This window comes from Lepisosteus platostomus, chromosome 2, assembly GCF_059453375.1.
Source record: "Lepisosteus platostomus isolate fLepPlt1 chromosome 2, fLepPlt1.hap1, whole genome shotgun sequence".
Classification (NCBI taxonomy): Eukaryota; Metazoa; Chordata; class Actinopteri; order Semionotiformes; family Lepisosteidae; genus Lepisosteus; species Lepisosteus platostomus.
Window position 1 is genome coordinate 65,168,841 of NC_142612.1, and position 18,689 is coordinate 65,187,529.

At 39.5% G+C, this 18,689-nt stretch overlaps 1 protein-coding gene across 2 annotated transcripts in view; it reads right to left on the reverse strand.

Annotated features, from left to right (window-relative positions):
- Positions 1 to 814: 814 nt before the first annotated feature.
- Positions 815 to 18,689, reverse strand: part of xrn1 (5'-3' exoribonuclease 1) — a 30,205-nt gene continuing 12,330 nt past the window's right edge. The window contains exons 16-42 of one of the 2 annotated variants that reach the window (XM_088613449.1): positions 18,353 to 18,522; positions 17,755 to 17,872; positions 17,327 to 17,422; positions 17,013 to 17,116; positions 16,528 to 16,659; positions 16,219 to 16,381; positions 15,610 to 15,723; positions 15,204 to 15,302; positions 14,927 to 15,042; positions 14,394 to 14,540; positions 14,183 to 14,272; positions 12,872 to 13,007; positions 12,637 to 12,693; positions 11,212 to 11,344; positions 10,293 to 10,362; positions 9,843 to 10,068; positions 9,605 to 9,697; positions 8,676 to 8,768; positions 7,904 to 8,074; positions 6,016 to 6,132; positions 5,781 to 5,909; positions 5,516 to 5,663; positions 5,163 to 5,344; positions 4,371 to 4,484; positions 3,914 to 4,025; positions 2,925 to 3,088; positions 815 to 2,370 (exon numbers count right to left, since the gene is read on the reverse strand). In XM_088613449.1, the coding sequence (XP_088469575.1) occupies positions 2,059 to 2,370; positions 2,925 to 3,088; positions 3,914 to 4,025; positions 4,371 to 4,484; positions 5,163 to 5,344; positions 5,516 to 5,663; positions 5,781 to 5,909; positions 6,016 to 6,132; positions 7,904 to 8,074; positions 8,676 to 8,768; positions 9,605 to 9,697; positions 9,843 to 10,068; positions 10,293 to 10,362; positions 11,212 to 11,344; positions 12,637 to 12,693; positions 12,872 to 13,007; positions 14,183 to 14,272; positions 14,394 to 14,540; positions 14,927 to 15,042; positions 15,204 to 15,302; positions 15,610 to 15,723; positions 16,219 to 16,381; positions 16,528 to 16,659; positions 17,013 to 17,116; positions 17,327 to 17,422; positions 17,755 to 17,872; positions 18,353 to 18,522 (3,606 nt within the window). In that variant the 3' untranslated portion in view covers positions 815 to 2,058. The remainder of the gene's footprint in view (positions 2,371 to 2,924; positions 3,089 to 3,913; positions 4,026 to 4,370; positions 4,485 to 5,162; positions 5,345 to 5,515; positions 5,664 to 5,780; positions 5,910 to 6,015; positions 6,133 to 7,903; positions 8,075 to 8,675; positions 8,769 to 9,604; positions 9,698 to 9,842; positions 10,069 to 10,292; positions 10,363 to 11,211; positions 11,345 to 12,636; positions 12,694 to 12,871; positions 13,008 to 14,182; positions 14,273 to 14,393; positions 14,541 to 14,926; positions 15,043 to 15,203; positions 15,303 to 15,609; positions 15,724 to 16,218; positions 16,382 to 16,527; positions 16,660 to 17,012; positions 17,117 to 17,326; positions 17,423 to 17,754; positions 17,873 to 18,352; positions 18,523 to 18,689) is intronic. The other variant, XM_088613451.1, reaches the window with a different exon arrangement.

Consider the following 18,689-nt stretch of genomic DNA (forward strand, 5'->3'; position numbering starts at 1 on the left):
CGTATCAATATTTAGGAAATGGGATACTTCTGGAGAAACACACAACAACTGAAAAGGTGCCAATGTTAAATTTCAAAATACCTATCATATCGGAAAGAGAAAGGTGTCAGTTCAGAAAACAAGCCTTGAGCTGTTTTCCCTTTTGAACTCGACCGTGTCCTATTGAACAGTGGGGTTATGAGTGTACCCATGTTATCTCTGTTATGTACTTATCTCTATTCTGTATTTTTTCTCATTACTTCTGGAGCTTGTGAACCAAAACTGTATTCACCACATGAATGCGTAAAAGAATAATTTTCCTTAACTTTTTTCAGTGCTGTTTTTAAAGGTCAACATTTCTCTTTAGTTTTTCTACAGTGGCATTCATATTTCACGGTATATTAAAAAAATACTCTCACCGAACTGTTAAAAGAAACTGAAGCACTCGGCATAAATTTTGAAAATACACCCATCATAAAAATCTGCATCTATTAGAGCCGACCCTCTTCATATAGGCACAAACAAACGTGCAAATTACGACTAGCCCACCACAAACTACAATAATTGAAAAGGGGATGCATTCTTAACTTTCACCGTAAGGCTAAATGAACTATTTTCTCCCTTTTTAGAAGTCAACGCAAAAAGGTTGCAGAAAAGCCACTGATGATACTAATCTAAGAGTTGCTAAAATTCATTTAAATGTATGTTTACTTCTGTCTTAGAAAAAGTGATTTTCAATTGTTACAAGTGGGAAAAATAACGAATGGTAAAATTGCAATAGCGCTCATGTGCAAATACACGAGGGTCATTGAAGGTGATAAAACCTACCAATATCTCATCTATGAAATCTTTATTTTTTAATCAAACAAAATGAGTAACAAAAGATTGGTAACTTTGATGTACATTAAATTCCAATGGAAAGTGCTTTGTTACCATATTTTATTAACATACGATTTACATAGATTTTATTTAGAAATGCACATCTCAAAACAGGAATCCCTGCCTTTTCTGGACTGTGCATTCCCTAAAGCAGCATTTATTTTAGGAGGTGAAGAGTACTGGTGCAGAAATCTAAAGCAAAAACAAAAAACTTCTCCGCAACAAAAGAAGTTTAAAGAAATCATTTCATAAGAATATTTTAAAAACATATTCCAAATATAATTCATTGCCTCTATCACACACAAAGGATTTTAAAATGACCAATTACAAAATTGGGATTTTATTAAAAACAGGAGGCATTCAAAAAACTCTCCCAGTTTTACTCCAGCGTGATATTAAAAATGACAGCATTTAACATACACGATAAAAATAATGATAAACTACTGAAAGCAATATGTAAGCATAATTAAATTTGGTTATGGGTTAAGATAGAGGGCACAGGGAAACTAAACCAAACACTTCTTAATGCACACCTTGTATGAACCATGTCTGAACCTTTCCTTTTAATACATTAAGGAAACGTTTCTTTACAATTACACATGCAGATTGCGACAGAGAAGGGGAGACCCTAATGCTTCCTGTTCCTGCTATACATATGTCTAAACAAAATTCTGAATTTAAGTTACGTCTGAGACCAACTGATCAACAGCGATCAAGTTTCTGTCAGCTTATTTTTTTATACAGACCTAGCCATGACTCCTCACTTGGATGAGCCAAACGAACACACGTCCACTTAAAATAAAAACTTTAAAAGTCAGACCATGAGGAGAAATCTTTAACTGAAGATGGTAACTGTCATTTTGCCAGTATTGCCTTAACATTATTAAGGGTTAATCTTGTACAGTGCCATTTAAAATCTTATTGCACTGGGAGAGTAAATAATAAAACAGATATTGTAAAAATCAGTAACAGTACACACAGCTGGTGACCTGGTGCAAAAAGAGACCACTTCTAAAATATTGTTCTTTTTGCTGCCCTGAATCAAATAAAGCGTACTACAAAGAAAAGTGAATGGCTTGTAAATAGAAAGTCATACAAATAATATAGAGCTTTTGTCAAAATAGCCTGGGTGGAGTTCATTTTTCTTCCTCTTGGATAGAATGAAGATTTGTGAAAGATCAATTCAGGTGCTTGAAATTCTCAGTCAGAAACCTTAGCTGCATCGAAGTTTACAGCCAGTTTCCTAGGTTTCCGTTTTGCAGAAGAGCCGGTAGCCTGGGGATTGGGGTTCTGTTTCAGGGTAGAGGAAGTGGATCTTTCTTGGGGCTCCTGGGAGGTTTGAGGGGTCTGACTAGGCGTCACAGTGGCAGGTGGAGCCGTGATCCGCTGGAAAGAAGTGTCACACGCTTCAGGTTTGACGGTCTGCTCGCTCTTCTGAGATCTTACGTACTGAGAGTTGTAATACTCCCTGGCTTCAAGATTCTTCTTGCCGGCGGCTCTTTTCTTAGTGACCTGGAAAAGAACATTGCATCATGGTTTCAGAGAAGCGGGGGAAACCTGTATCGGGGTCATTAAATCTGATAGTGGCGTGTGTAGCAGCTAGAGATTTAAAAGAAAAAAAAACCAATGTGAAAGTCCAAAACATCTTTCCAGGCACAGATCTTTTCTCCATTTTGGTTTTGCACTTTGTTATGGTTGACACTTACTGTTTGCACTTAATTTACAGTGCATTTACAGTTTCATTATTATTTAAATTTTCATGCATACATAAACAACCAACCATCCTTAAGGTTAATCGTTTTTCAAAGAGCATTTCTAGTCACGTTTATCTGTGGGTTCGCATGACCATAAAGTGCGATTTAGTCAACAACACAACTGCTATTTACTGCTTTGTCTATTTACTAAGAGGCCGAGGTCTTTAGTAGCGCCACGATAAGACTGAAAAACCTGTTAACTCAAAAATTAATGCAAACCCCAACACTTCAGAATTACATTATTTAATGAAGACAAGTCTAATTGGTTTCCAGACTCGGTGACTGAAGAGAAATCCTTCTGCCATATTCTACCTGAAGTGGCACAAACTGGTTATGTGTCCCAATGGGAACGGCAGGAGCTGGTGGTCTTGCCCCAGGATACGTGCCCTGATAGAAGGCTTGCCCCTGCATCTGAACCGGAGCCCCCCAGTGCAGGGGTCCGTATCCATGAGCAGGAGGATGCATCAACAGATTCCCTAAAAAGAGTCGTTTTAAACAGCCATTAGCAGCGACCACATAAACCAGGTGTTGCACAAGACTCTATAACAGATCGGCACCTTTGACTCCAAGAAAATTCTAAGTGATGTTTTAGCTTGTATATATTAACCTGAAAAAATCGTTTTAATCCTGTACAAATTGATCCAACTAGAAATCTGCTGGTAATTCTGTTACAAACATGTAAGTAATTTATAAAGCTGTGGATGCCAGAGAAGAAAAACTACACTATAATTACTTTCTAGCAGTCTTAAAAAATAACAAAAAACAGGTCTACTTCCCTGTCGATGATGTTGCCCTTGTGTAAAAAACAAAATGTTGGTTTGGAGTGCTCATTAATACACCAGTCCAAGCGTCACAATCTTGCAATGGACTGGGCAAATACCACAGGAGTCCATCCCTATGGCCCATGTTTACTATCCTGCAAAGCAGTCCCTGTAAACACATTTCCTGGAACACTATAATATACTGTAGGTGTTATACCAGGAAAGGACTGCGATCCTGCAGGTCAGGACTGCTGATCTCATCCAGTGAATATGCAAGCACACCACTCTCTTGCATAATGCAATTGCTGGCACCACAATACAGCAATTTTCCCAAAACAGATGAGTTGTCCAAACTCAGACATTTACTTAGTACAACATGGTGAAAAACAAATACTTCTAACTCAGTACTTCACCTTTCCTACAGAACTGCAGAACTTGCCCAGTGAATACAATGCCAAACGTGCATAGTACAATCTTACTAAAACAGAAAGGGTACAAAGTCCTAGGACACTGCAGAGCCCCATATGAACACACACTCACCTGGGGGCTGGCCGAACACAGAGTGAACAGGTCCAGATGGGAGAGTTGCTCTCATCTGTTGCATACCGGAGAACATGGGCTGTGCCAAAGGGAAACCTGAACCAACAGAGTTCTAGATGGAGGAAGAGAACAAAAAACAAAAATCACATAATTAAGAGGCTCAGTCTGATTCACTCTCAGTTGCTTTGTACAGTGATAATGAAGGATTATCAGTAGAAACAGAAGCAGTTTTAACATTTTAACAGCAGCTATACTAGAATGCGCAAACCCCAAAAAATTAATAATTTGTGGTCTGAAAGAAATTCTACACTTTTTTACTATCACAAATGGATATAGTTTAACAGGTCAGGATAGCAGCATGAAACCTCCCACCCACCTACACTTCATCCCTTTTGAAGTTCATTGTTTCCCACTTTTCTTAACTGCGTGCAAATTTTATGAAATTCTCTTCTCTTACCAGTCGTTGCAAGGCAAACAAGGCCGCTTTTTCCTTGGCTTCGCTTTCAGACTGACACTGAGGCCCATGTACAAGAAGCCCATTAGACAGCTTCACCTGACAGATTGTCATTCCCTGAGAGAGAAATAATACAGCTGTTACACAGACCTGTCAAGAGAGTCATTTCAAGAAAGTGTATAAAAGTAAAAACAGCACATAACAAATTAAAAAAATATATATATACTTTAATGCAATAGTTATTTGGAACCCCATTTCTGCTGATAATATTCCAGTAGGATTTCATGCTGTAGTGTAGTAACATTTGCTTGACAAATTGTTAGATCACACTATTACATTTCACATACAAAAAGCTCAATGTTTTCTATTAATGCTAAGTGCTTTATTTCTAATTTTCCACAAATATGCACGGCATATCCTGCAGTTAGGAAACTGAATTAATCTAGAAACTGAATAAACTATGTACTGCACATTCAAATGACGCCTACAGAAAATTAAACAAATACTTCTGTCGTATCTTAAAGAAATGTAAGGTTAGTTTCAAAACATCCCAGCCCCTTAAAACAGTGTCCTGAAGCTCCAGAGCCTTTCTTACTCAAAGAAAACCTTAACCTGTTGTTGGTAGAGCAGGGAGAACACATTCACTTTGTTTTTAAAGGAAATGTTTTAGTCTCTTGGCCAAAACTATCATCATTACTGGTAAAACGTCAGGGTCCAGTTGTCTTAGTGACTTAATCCCTGACTCCAGATATAAAGGAGCTGACAGTGTTTGCTAAAAAGACAGTCTTATTTCACCTGTGGTGTTCTGAGGAAGGCGAACTCTGGCACTGACATTCCCAAGCCCAGACAAATGCGGGAGAGCTCAGAGGCCACAGTAGGAATCAGGGGCTGATGAGGAGGCAGGCACTGTCCGGGCTTATCTGCTCCAGGGCCATGCTGTGCAACACCAGGGACATTTGGCTTGTTGATGTGTGCAGCTGTGAACAACAGCACATATACAAATTGATACTTTATTTAGCTATGTAAAAATATATGCTACATAAGCCATTTAAGATCATGGCTCATATGTGTATATCAACTCTGAGGTAGAACCCCAGCTCATTCTAATGAATGAAAAGAATGGTTATCTGAAAGATTGCAGGTTATACCTAGCTTTTTACTTGGCCTCCTCCTAGGCTGGTAGCTGGTAGTGGTGGCTGAGGCTACAGGCTCAACGGGTGAGGGCTTGACCTTCTCAGAATCAGCAGAGCTGGAGCCGTCAATCTTTAACATCTCCTTCAGCATCAGCGTTCCCTTCTGCAAAAGGAAACATGACATTTCCTCTCACATCTGTGTCTTTCATAGCAATTTACTTACTGCAGAGGCCCTGAGGTGCCACACGTCTCAATTTCCTGGAGAAACGTTCCCACTTACCATTGCAAATGATTGTGGAGACAGAGGCTCTTCAGTGGTGTGGATCTGGTCTTTGGTCTGAGATGGCAGAGTCCCACCTCCTTTGGAGATCTTCAAATTAGCTATTAACTCTTCAAATTCAGTAGAAACCTGGCATAAATTACATCAATTAGCTCCTGCAAGAACAGTATATTACATATACGCTATTTCAGTTTGCCTTTGTCCTTGCACTCAGATAGGGAAGTTTTATCTTTACCTTATTTGAAGTGTCCTGTGAAGAGCTGTGTGGCTGAGCTGAATCCACTGCATTAAAGTCTTCGTTCCTTTTCAAGACTCGTATACTTGCTTTTGTTCTACCAGCACCAGATGAAACCTGAAAAACAGTTATAATAACATACTGTTGCTATGCAGCTGGTTTATGGCATCTTCTCTCCTAACCAATGGTAGATTTGGATTGACTAGTAAAATGTTATGACTTTGAAAACACTGGAGCTATAAAACTAATTAATTATTCTAATTTATTTTAAATGGTAATACACATTTTACATCCATTCTGGAGGAATGGAGATTGCCTGAAATTTATATAAATTCAGCATAGCACATTATATAACATAGTACAGTGTTTTATTGCTTACAATATACACAGTTAAGGCATAGAAAGGTATGTCCTATTAAAGGCCCTGTTATGAATTCTAGTGGATGAATATAAAAATACTGGGATCAAATTAAATTAATGTGGGGTGTATGGCTTGATAAAATCAATTTTCCCCACCACATTCCATCTCATGACAAACTGACAACATTCATTCATTTGCCATTTGCACTGTGGTCCTGGGGCAAGTGTCTGATGAGTGTTTAATAGTGGTAAAATGCTATCTGACAAATTCTGAAAGCCCAGGGACAAACTGTCTACCCTACTTACTGACAACTGCCTAAACAAAACTCTTTTTGAACACAGTTTTTAAAGCAGGGATTTGGAAGTATGTTCCAAAAGTATCCAAGGTAGGGTTAGGGTTAGTGTTGGAACAACACCTACACATCTTCTAATGCATTTGCTGTGCTTTAGGATGTATTTCCAAGAAAGCAACACAGTGCGCCAATGTAACACCACTCCAGAAAACATAACTTATAAAAAATTACAAATTGAAATAGTCAAATACGTAGAAACAAAAACAGGAAAAATAGCAAATACAGAAAAAGCTACAACCGAATTACAAAAAACAAAGTCTTTGGTGGGGCAGGCATTTGGCAAATTTAATCTAAGATCAATTATAATGCAAAGTGTTCCAAACAGGTAGTAGAAAGATACACGTTTCATACTGTATATGTGATTCTGAGCTGCAGGGCATGATCTGGGTTCTTATATCAGCTCTGCTATGTCCTAATTAAAAATGTGGGGAAGCAAAAGAAAAAAGCACAATGCCTGGGTATGTAGCAAAAGGTGTGAAATTTAAGCCCAGGCATGTTCTACTCAAGCCTCACAAAGGACAAATAAGACCATTTACAATACCGTTTGCAGCTTTTATAGAACTGCAACAAAAATGATTTCTGGTCTCAGGGGACTGTCATATACAAACAGGTCAAGAGAGTTCTCACAAAGGAGTCTGAGTGAAGGTCAGATCAAAATTAAAGTATATAAGATCAAGAGAATCAACAAGGGACTATTTCATACTCAGCAGTGAAACAAGAACACACTTTAAGACAAAGCATTATGCTTTTTTACACAAGGCATTGTAGTTTCTCTGACATACAAGCCTAGTGGTTGAGGGCTCTTTTAAAAAAAGTCAGATAAAATTTTAGATTCACTGTTACTAAAGTGGTAAAGGAGCTAGGTTTTTCTAAATTACTTCATCATGTTTGCAACCTTTCTTATGTTATTACAGGACGTAATTGGGAGCATGTGTGCCAACAACAGAACTTTGATTAAGGATGAATTTGAAATGCTCTGTCCAATGAGCAAATGAAAGAAATTCTTCAATTTAACATACCTGATAAATTCATCTTTAGCCGCCCACCCATAAAATGTATATTCATAAAGAAGATCACTAAACTAAGAAATGTAAAAGCCCCAAAAACTGAAGAATGAATTCGCTAGGTGCTGCATCTACCAACAGTTAAATATTTATAGATATTTTTCTGCTTACAGGTTTGTTCTGAGCTCTGGAGGCTTGCTGTGTGTCATTTCGCTGGTTGCGGTCTTCCTCCTTTGTCCTCCTAGCCTGTCCCTGCTGGTGAAGGCCGTCATCTCTTTGTCTGTGCTGCCCCTTTACAGCAGCCTGGCTCTGGGATCCTGCTCCCCAGCCTGACTTAGTGGGCTAAAACACACAACCACACCCACCATCACTTCCAACACAAACTCCTACTAACAAGAGCTTTACAAGCAGTGAAAAGTCAGAATCGTTTTCATTGTCTAGGATTACACATCACTGACCCAATACTCAACAGTTGCTTGACATGCAACATGAGTAACCAACAAATCAAAACAAATCTCAAAAGACAGGAGGGTTGCAGAAATAAAGTTACTCATGATACACAAACATACCTAAACCCTTATTTTTACACTATGATGGTAAGGAGCACAATTCTAATCTTGAAAAAGGAAGCACTTAAATACATCTAACAACCCTATAAACAAATGCAAGCGCTAAATCATCAAGAAAAATGTACTTCTTCAATAGTTGGTTTTAAATTTTATACAGCCAAAATACTGTCACAGAAATCTGAAGCGTGTCAGTGCTTGGTAGATGCTGGAACATAAATGCAATAATCATAAAACTGAACTTCAGTTCACCAAACTGCGGTTTCTGCAAATGTTTAAATTCCAAGCAAGGAACCTCTGTTCTACAACACTAAGGAGACAAAATACAACTGAACTGAAAATGAAAGAAGAGAGCAGGAGCCGCCCAGCTGGCTTACCGAGTTCTGCCAGAGCGCGGGGGGATTCTGTGGTGCTCCAGAGCCCTGCAGTGACTGCCACACACTCGAGAACTCGTCCTCCTTGGCATGGCTCTGAGGACAGGAACCAACAGTCATTTATTCACACGACGCCTTTACACACCAGGGGACATTCATTCAAAACAAAATAACAGAGCAGGAAACATTACACAAACATTCACCAACAAAATGCACCCAGCAACAATTATAATATAATAACAAAATTATTTTTTGGGGGCGCTCACCCTGCGGTCCATGTGGGTCCTAATGCCCCAGTATAGTGACGGGGACGCTATACTGTAAACAGGCGCCGTCCTTCGGATGAGACGTAAAACCGAGGTCCTGACTCTCTGTGGTCATTAAAAATCCCAGGGGGTTTCTCATAAAGAGTAGGGGTGTAACCTTGGCGTCCTGGCCAAATTTCCCATTGGCCCTTACCAATCATGGCCTCCTAATAATCCCCCTCTATGAATTGGCTTCATTACTCTCTGCTCTCCTCCCCACTGATAGCTGGTGTGTGGTGAGTGTTCTGGCGCACTATGGCTGCCGTCGCATCATCCAGGTGGATGCTGCACATTGGTGGTGGTGGAGGGGAGTCCCCATTACCTGTAAAGCGCTTTGAGTGGAGTGTCCAGAAAAGCGCTATATAAGTGTAAGCAATTATTATTATTATTATTATAAAATGTGAATTGTGAGTTTTTAGAACGTAAATCACACTATGGCATATGTCCAATTTTTCCGCCTCTACCAATGCATCCACCTGCACCCAGTCAAAAGAGCACAGGGGTTACAAGGTAAAACACAATGGCCAGGGATTTTTTTTCTTTTAAATTAAGGGGATAAATCCTAAACCAAGCATCCATAATTAAAGGGAAAACAAACTATATGTATATTGACTTGAAGTGGACTACCTTCTGAGTGTTTTTCTGATTGAACGTCTTCTGAGAATGCCAGTTCCCCTGATTGTCCGCCCTGAGATTGTACACCTGCCTCCCGTTTAGTTGCTAACAAGAAATGGAAAAATGATGTGAAGACAAAAAGCCAAAGACCACTGCCTTTTACATCTCTTCACCATGTACGACAGTTTTCAATTACAATTTACATCAATTTCCCTTCGGGATCAATAAAGTCTTATCTATCTTTCCTTACCTGCGTGGGTACAAAAGGAGAGCAGGGGGAGTGATTGAGGCCTCCGATCTGCACTTTGTGAGGGTTAAGTGAAGAAGCAGGAAAGTAGGAGTTTTGGTGGGAAGCAGATGCTGGCTGGGGTTTCACAATGGCAGTCAGTTTCTGAGCACCATATTCCAGGCGAATGCCATGTGTCAGGTTGATTAAGGCACTTGGTGGAAGCCTATAGCCCTTTCCTGAAGAGCATCTAGGGGTATGAAAAAATAGAGCAAGATTTTACACAGGAACAATCACAATCATTTCACCCTAAACACCACCAGAATTCATTTTCAACAGTCAGAGGTCATAGGTTTAAGACCACTGTATCAGAATATACAACGTTCATCTAATATCCAACTTACGGCCTCCCCTTTAACCTCAATCACCTTTATTTTTGGACATAAACACAGCATTCATTTCTGAGGAACAAACCTTATTGTTAGGCCTCCTACAAATTCTTCATCAAAGACCACTTCATACAGGATTTCATCTTCTCTATCAGCTGTAGATGGATACAAAAACATTAAAAACGTAAGAAAAACATACATTTAAAAAATGTCCATCCTGACTTGCATTTTGCTTTCCCACAAAGATGGAACTTAAATTGTTCATCTGCACTTCCACCTCCTCATTTCATGATACATACAGGAGATAAAAAGTTCATTTATGCTGTGGTCTGCTATTCAAATGACTTTCTCCTATCCATCCAAAAAATCTAAATACAGTCAATTTCAAATGTTAGCCCTGCTAACATCAAACCTCTTCTTACTGTTCTTTATATTTAAATGTCCTGACTGGCATATAAGCAGAAACACAAACTCCTGACATTATCACTATGGATATTGTCCCATCAATACCAATCAATTTTCTTGAGTCACAAGATTTAAGGACAAAGAAACAATGTTATTACATTTTCCACCGGTCATCATTCAGAAATATTCATAAAAAGCAGGAATTCTGCATTCTGAAAGCTTCCCAGAATGTCCCAATTCACGATGTATAGTAAGACAAGGTCTTAAGAAACTACTTGCTAAATTAAAAGAACACTTTAAAATCGATTAACTCATCTGAACTATGACTGATTATCACCTGAAAATTTCAGGCACTACTTCTCATTAAAGTCCCACAGATGTGGGTTATAATATTTACAATTGGATAGTAAAAAAAAGCCTGAAACAGGTGCTTTGCTAGGTTATTTGATAACTCCTGCAGAGGGCAGGAGTCAACCATGCCTCCTTAATGTCACCATTTCTGCAGTCCCCTTTAAGTGATAGTAAGACGGTTTCATAGGAATTGAATTAAAGGTGATAGGAAATGTATATAACAAGCATTTTGGAGAGCATCTCTTTACCTCCTTTGATTCCAATGACAGTTCCTCTAAGTCCGAGGGGGACAGAGAAGTTCTCCCTGACATTGACAACGCGGTCAAACAGATGATAATCTGCATCTTTGTCGGGAATGATTCCATGTTGCTGCTCCAATGGCTGCCAGAGAACAGAAAAGCCTTGGTCACACTGGAGACACGTATTGAGAGCAACAGGCCATAAAGAACTGTCGCTGCCCTCATGGATACACAGCAAACATACTGGGGACACACTGCTTATACTGTATGTCACCAGGCTGAGAGCTCTTATTAAAGAAATAATAAAAACCATTATGATGAAAAATGATTAAAAAATGATGAAAGGTTAATTTGATTTACACTCAAGAAGGTTTGGACTCATTTTTAGAATAGGGAGATAGGTTCCCATTCACTTTGTAGCATCCTGAATTATAGAGAAATTTAACTGAATGACATTTATTGTTTGGCTTAGAAGGCACATTTTTCTCTTCCTGTTGGTCTGTGTAGGTGTAGGATTTCAATACTTGTTAGCAGGCTAGGGATCTCTGGTTGGTCAGGATATAGGCCCCGGAGACACCTTGTTTGTAAATAATGTAACTTGTATTTTGCATGTTTATGTTGCCTGTTATTTCGTGTGTTTGTTGTCATACTGACCGCTAGCGTATATTCTTGGAGAAATCTTTACAACTTGAGGTTATGACTTTTTTTGCTTATTGACTAGCCTGCTTGCTAGTTGTAATAATATACCTTAAATGTCAGATTTTATTTGATAATTTTATTACAGCAGCTAAGTGATTTGATTTAAACGTTGGTCAGTACCTGGATGGGAGACCTCCTGGGAAAAACTAAGGTTGCTGCTGGAAGTGGCGTTAGTGGGGCCAGTAGGGGGCGCTCAGACAGTGGTCTATGCCGGTCCTAATGCCCCAGTATAGTGATGGGGACACTATACTGTAAAAAGGTGCCGTCCTTCGGATGAGACGTAAAACCGAGGTTCTGATTCCCAGGGTGTTTCTCGAAAAGAGTAGGAGTGTAACCCCAGTGTCCTGACCAAATTTCCCATTGGCCCTTACCAATCATTGCCTCCTAATAATCCCCATCTATAAATTGGCTTCATCACTCTCTTCTCCTCCCCACTAATAGCTGATGTGTGGTGAGCGTTCTGGCACACCAGGGCGCCGATGCACCATCCAGGTGGGGCTGCACACTGGTGGTGGTGGAGAAGATCTCCATTACCTCTAAAGCGCTTTGATTGTAGTGTCCAGAAAAGTGCTATATAAGTGTAACCAGTTATTATTAATTAAAGGCAAAAGAAGGGGAATTAGCACTTGGGCATGCTGTGATTTATGGACTTTTGAACATTTATTCTTCAGATAAAATGAAAAACTATCCACGCACAAAAATGCCTTGAATAATCGGTTGAAGAGTAAAACTTACTCTGTACAAAAGATGTGGCTTCACAGTGACTCGTACTTTCTTGGTGCTCCTTTTTTGCTGCAAAACAGAAAATGTAGTGAGAATGGGGGGAAAACATTTTCACATGAAAACTGTGACCCTAATTTTGCTAAAACAATTTCTAACTCACTAAGTACAGTAAGTGATGGTATATTAGCACTTTGAAGTGCAGCACTCTGGTTAATTATGCTGTGTTAAGTCAACTGTTCTGCATTACCTTGCACTTGTCCACCTCCTCTTCAATCTTCTCCACAATCGCAGTGTCCAGGATCTGGAGATCACAGGAAGCACGCGAAGAGGAGCTCACTGGATGAGTCTTCAGCCAAGATGTTATTTCCTGAACTTTCTCAGCTCTGGTTTTGAAATTTGAAAGATGTAAGGTAATTACAGCAGCCATATCACCCGGCAACTCACAACTGGCAACCCACTGAAGCTAAGCAGGTGTGAGCCTGGTCAGTACCTGGATGGGAGACCTCATGGGAAAAACTAAGGTTGCTGCTGGAAGAGGTGTTAGTTCAACACCTAAACAGGGGGCGCTCACCCTGCGGTCCATGTGGGTCCTAATGCCCCAGTATAGTGACGGGGACACTATACTGTAAACAGGCGCCGTCCTTCGGATGAGCCGTAAAACCGAGGTCCTGACTCTCTGTGGTCATTAAAAATCCCAGGGTGTTTCTCGAAAAGAGTAGGGGTGTAACCCCGGCGTCCTGGCCAAATTTCCCATTGGCCCTTACCAATCATGGCCTCCTAATAATCCCCATCTATGAATTGGCTACATTACTCTGCTCTCCTCCCCACTGATAGCTGATGTGTGGTGAGCGTTCTGGCGCACTATGGCTGCCGTAGCATCATCCAGGTGGATGCTGCACATTGGTGGTGGTGGAGGGGAGTCCCCATTACCTGTAAAGCGCTTTGAGTGGAGTGTCCAGAAAAGCGCTATATAAGTGTAAGCAATAAATTAATTAAAATTAATTCCATTTAGTTATCCACACCATAGTGATTCTGATGACTTTTTAGCTTGCAGCTTCTGTTCTTTTTGCATTTGATGTTACTTGCATTAGCTCTGGAATTTCATGTCCTTTCACGTGACCTGAATTTGGACTCAGTAATTAACCAACATAGCTCACTGCTACAAACCTCTACCAGACCAGATAGATGGACAACGTTTTACTACGCTGCACAGTCAAGCCATCATATTACGCCTACTGCAAGCTGACTCCATCAAAGGTTTGGCAAACAAAAGGAGGACAGATGCAGAATTGTCTGATAACCTGCACGATCACAGATTACGTGGCAAGCAGAAACTTGAGAATACCTGGCCAGTTACAAACCCAGCCAGAACAAACAGCACATGGCCACTTCTGCAGTGCTACCTAGGGAAGCATGGTTAGTAGGTTAACGACATTACTCTGGAACCTCTGAACTACAGGACCCAGCATGCACTCCAAATGAGCAATTGGACTGACCGCAATTACAATGCAGGAGCTCAAGCAGAAATGTAGGAAAGAACGGTAAATTCTAACCATACCCATTTTCATCTTCTCCAGGCCAGACATCATCTTCATAAAAGACATCTTCATGGCTATTTCTTGAAACATAGCTGAAAATCTCAGAAAACCTAAAATGCACATAAAAAGCAGAGACATGTTTTTCAATAATAAAAGTGCAGGACTAAAATCAAATGTTAAAATCCTGAAAGTACATTTAATCGTGGCAATAGAATTTAACTGGTTACAAACCTTTCCAGATACTCTGCAAGAAGTTCTTCCACAGCAACAGAATACAGCCATTCATTCCCAGATTTTTTTGTGTACCCCGGCACCTCTTCATTTTTCTTATTGAATTTCAGATTGAGCCCTACATTGACTTTCTGCTCTCCATGTGGGCTAAAGAAAAAGTATAAGCACAATAATTGGTCAAATATATGGATGAATACATCACATTTCTCAATGTCAAGGAAAAATGTCATAACCAGGGCTTCAAGCAATCTTAATTATAAGCTTCTCCAATGAGTATCGGCAAAAACGGATTGGCTTTCTTGGCTGTTGTTGCCAAATGTCTTTATTTTACATCACAACACACGATCGAGGGGTCAGTTGTGGTTCTCAAATAATTTTGTCACATATCAGCTTGATAAAAAATGTTGCTACAGAAAAAGGGGTTTTGCGTTGCCCGTCTCATCTCATGCAACGTTTTGGCTGTGGAGCCTTCACCTGAAGTACTTTATACACCCGGTGTATAAAGATAAAAGGTAGAAAAATTAATAGCTTACTTTTGTTTGGAACCTCTTCCAATAAATATACTTCCCGAAAACCTAGAGACAAGGTATGTGGTTATTCCGAGTCGACTAGCCAAAACATAGCCAGGGCTGTACTTCACTGAGTATTTCTGAGAAAAAAAAAGAACAACAAAACAAAGAGAAAAATATTAAAAAAGGAATCTGCTTCACAAATGTAAAATTACCACCTCTGCACATCTTTGAAGATTAGTACTAACTGGTCTCTTAGCTTTTGTACTCAGCATTAGAACTTTGTTCAAATTGCACTTACGTGCTGATTGTGTATTAAGGCATCCAGCTGAGGTTCACAGGGAACAGTGAAGAGAACCCTGAACCGACCTTCACTGATGACATCGGAGGAATCCAGTACCTGTAAGTGATCATACAAAGGGACTGATCTATCACAACAGTGCAGGTGAATTTATTATACAGGCACGGCTACCCACAAAAACAAGTTTGAAGCTCTGCTGTTGAACTTCTCTCCAAAGTACCTTCATTGTAATTAGAGCCATTTATGAATGCTCTGGGGATCCAAACAAAGGTCAAAGATGACCATTTTACATGTACAAAAATACTGGGGATATTAAAATACATAACTTTTATGTTCAATGGGATCTGCCAGTTAAGTTTTTTTTTTCAAATCTATTTCAAACTGAAAGGATGCCTGCAATACCAACCTCGCCCACTGAGCCATAGTAGGGATTTCCCAGCATGAATACTGTAGTTCCAGGAGTGAAAAGCTCTTCCAATGTTTTAAAACAAGAGACAGAGGAATCGAAGGTTTTAAGATCCTGTTGAATAAAAAACACAAAGCAAATATATTTAAAAACCTTTTCCCCACAAGAATTCACAACTAAAATGTTTTTTTGATTACCAATTTGACAATTTAAAAGAACTAAATCTCTTCAGTCATGGACAGACAAGAAGTGAAGTCTTCCAAATCCTGAAATATGTGGTCAAAATTCACCCCGTGTATTTCTTCAGCACCAACAGTGAAAAACTAACCCCAGGACACAGGTGGAAACTACAATTTACAATTGAGAATATGTGGGAGTCTCAAACAAGCCACCCAGCCACATCCATGCAGTGGATACTATCGAAACCCTCAAGAAATGGATGAATGAGTTCAGTAATTCAATTAGGTTCAAGCAACCAGAAGGGATGGAAAGGCTTCCTCTTGTTTACAATCACATATTCCTTCAATATTTTTAAGTCAAATTTTATTGGAATTTTATTCCATTGCATTCTTTCAAGATTTAAACAATTTCTTAAAATTGAGACATTACCTGAACAATTGTTTGATAAGCAAATGGAATTATCTGCTTGGCCCACTGTTTCTCCAGGTGAACTCCACCTTTCTGATCTAAGACATATTTGCGTCCAGTCATTAACTGGCCGTAGAGCAACACAGCAGTCTCATTTATAATGATGCCCTTTCTTCTGTTGTAGCTGTGGATGAAAGCAATAGGATTTCATTTAACCCATCAAAAATACACAGAATTCATGGTAAATATAAAAGCTTTTAGATATTTCTTCTGATTACAGTTATTACAGAAAATAATCAGTCTTGATGGTAGTATGAATACATTACGTACAACTCTACAATGCTTTGTACTTCTTTCAGCCATATGCTTTGTTCTTTGTCACTCAAGTAAACCACTTTTGTTGGTGGCACCGTTTTGCCTGAATAAAGTTTCTGTACACCAGGGGGCTCTTCCAAATAAAATCTGAAATAAAGAAGTTAGATTCAGAGAAAAAAGTGTCATTTGTTTGAAAGGTACAGACACAACTGTACTCAAATTTCTTAGCTAACACTGAACATCTGCTACCCAATATACAGTAGGTACGAAAGTCTATCAAACGTGAAGAGCTTTTTTACCTTTAAATCAGTATTTTATTTATAAAAGACTCTTCCAATATAAACCTTCTACTTCACAGAGAAAAAAAGTAAGTTGCAGATGCCTAATTCTTTATAAAGGAGCTCCTGACCTAGAAGGACGCACACAAAAGTGGTCTCAATTATTTTCAAAACATTCAGGTTTGAAGTTCAGATCTTCCAACGCTTTCCAAGTAATCTTACTTTGTTTCTCCATCGGACACGGCAACAATCCGAGCTTCTTCCAAATGAGGCCAGTTCACAAAGACTGATTTGTCCAGCACCGATGATGCAACATCAGCACATTCCTAAGGGGTTAAATGGACACAACAGAGCTCACTTAAAACTGACGCCTTGGATCCTAAGAAAATAAAGAGTGCCCAGATGAATGGGGACATATCTCTTAAGCGTCTTCCATTCTGTAGTTTTGATTTTTTTTCGGTTCCCCAGACAAGAGTCTACCCTTCGCAGGACACTGGACAGTCCTCCAGCACTAAGTGTCATCTCTAAACACTCACGGGCTCAACATTATCCTCCGGGATGATCTCCAGAATCATGTTTTCCCCTCGACTGCTCTGCTGAAACACTTGCACACCATTCTTCTTTTTGTAAAACTGAGGAAATAAGTAAAGCATTGCCCATTAATCTTAATACTGTACGTACACATATACAGCACATATAAACTGCACATACATTTTCGGCAGATCTTGCACTGGATTTTTTTGATTGGCCATTCCAATGACATTTCCTTTTATAATCTCCCATTTCAGCGTCACAAATCATTCATCAACATGGTTCATCAACATCCAGCAGATTTCAGCCAAGCCCTCCGTCACTTCCTGTGCAGTCTTGGTTATAAGTCATCTAATGACCCCCAACAGCTTTCTTTACTGCTTTAGCCAGTAAGGCCATTTAGCCTTTGCAAACTGCTGAATCACTGACTCACCTTGTGTCTGATGTGCTTTAGTGTGGGGAAGCCACAGAAATACAGAGCACCAGGGTCCACTTTACGACGCGTGTAGCTGGGATCTACACGCCAGGCATCCATGGAAATTAATTCATGCCTGGAAACAAACATTTATATTTATTTAAAAGTACAGCAGACCTGAGTACAGGAAACAAAGGTAAGGGTTCCAATAAATCGCAACAAAAAAAAACTCATCCTGAACAAGAAACACAAACTGTGGGCTCCTTTGGTTCAGTTAGCAAATACTAGCTTATTCAACTCAGTGGTGATTGGTACTCAGGTTCATACCAATAAATGTCAACAAAGAAGAAAAACTGGAAAACTACCTCAAGACACAGCACGAGATTAGCTTTACTTTTTCAAAAATGGATTAAAGCAATAATTAAGTTTAATTTTATTACTAGGTTTTCTATTACCATCATAAACTCATCAGATTTTTTTCCCCACAGATGGGTAAAAAACACCCTGGAGTATCTATCTGCTCTCTGGCACAGTTTTTATGTCTCTTAAACAATGCAATGATCTGTCGATTCAAAAAGTATCTTATCTATATACTTCTGAGTAAGAAATGAATTACCTGACGTGGCATTTTACGATGTCAGGAAATTTGCCAGGTAACGGTGAAGGGTATTGGAAATCCGTGTCTTTGTCATACCAGTACACAGCACACTCGCTGTGGCAATTTCTCTCCTGCTCACTTTTTGTCAGGAACGCGTTATAGGGCTCCATTGCTGACAGCAAACGTTTCTGGAAAACATTGCATTTGTTTTGTTATTCTATCGTAGTAGAGCAGCATTCGGCACAAAGATGAGCACAAACTAGGCCAACCGCCTTAAGAACAAAGCTGTTGTGTTACAGGCTGACAGACACAGTTACCATCTTCAAAAAATATCTGCGTACTTGCTGGATTTCAA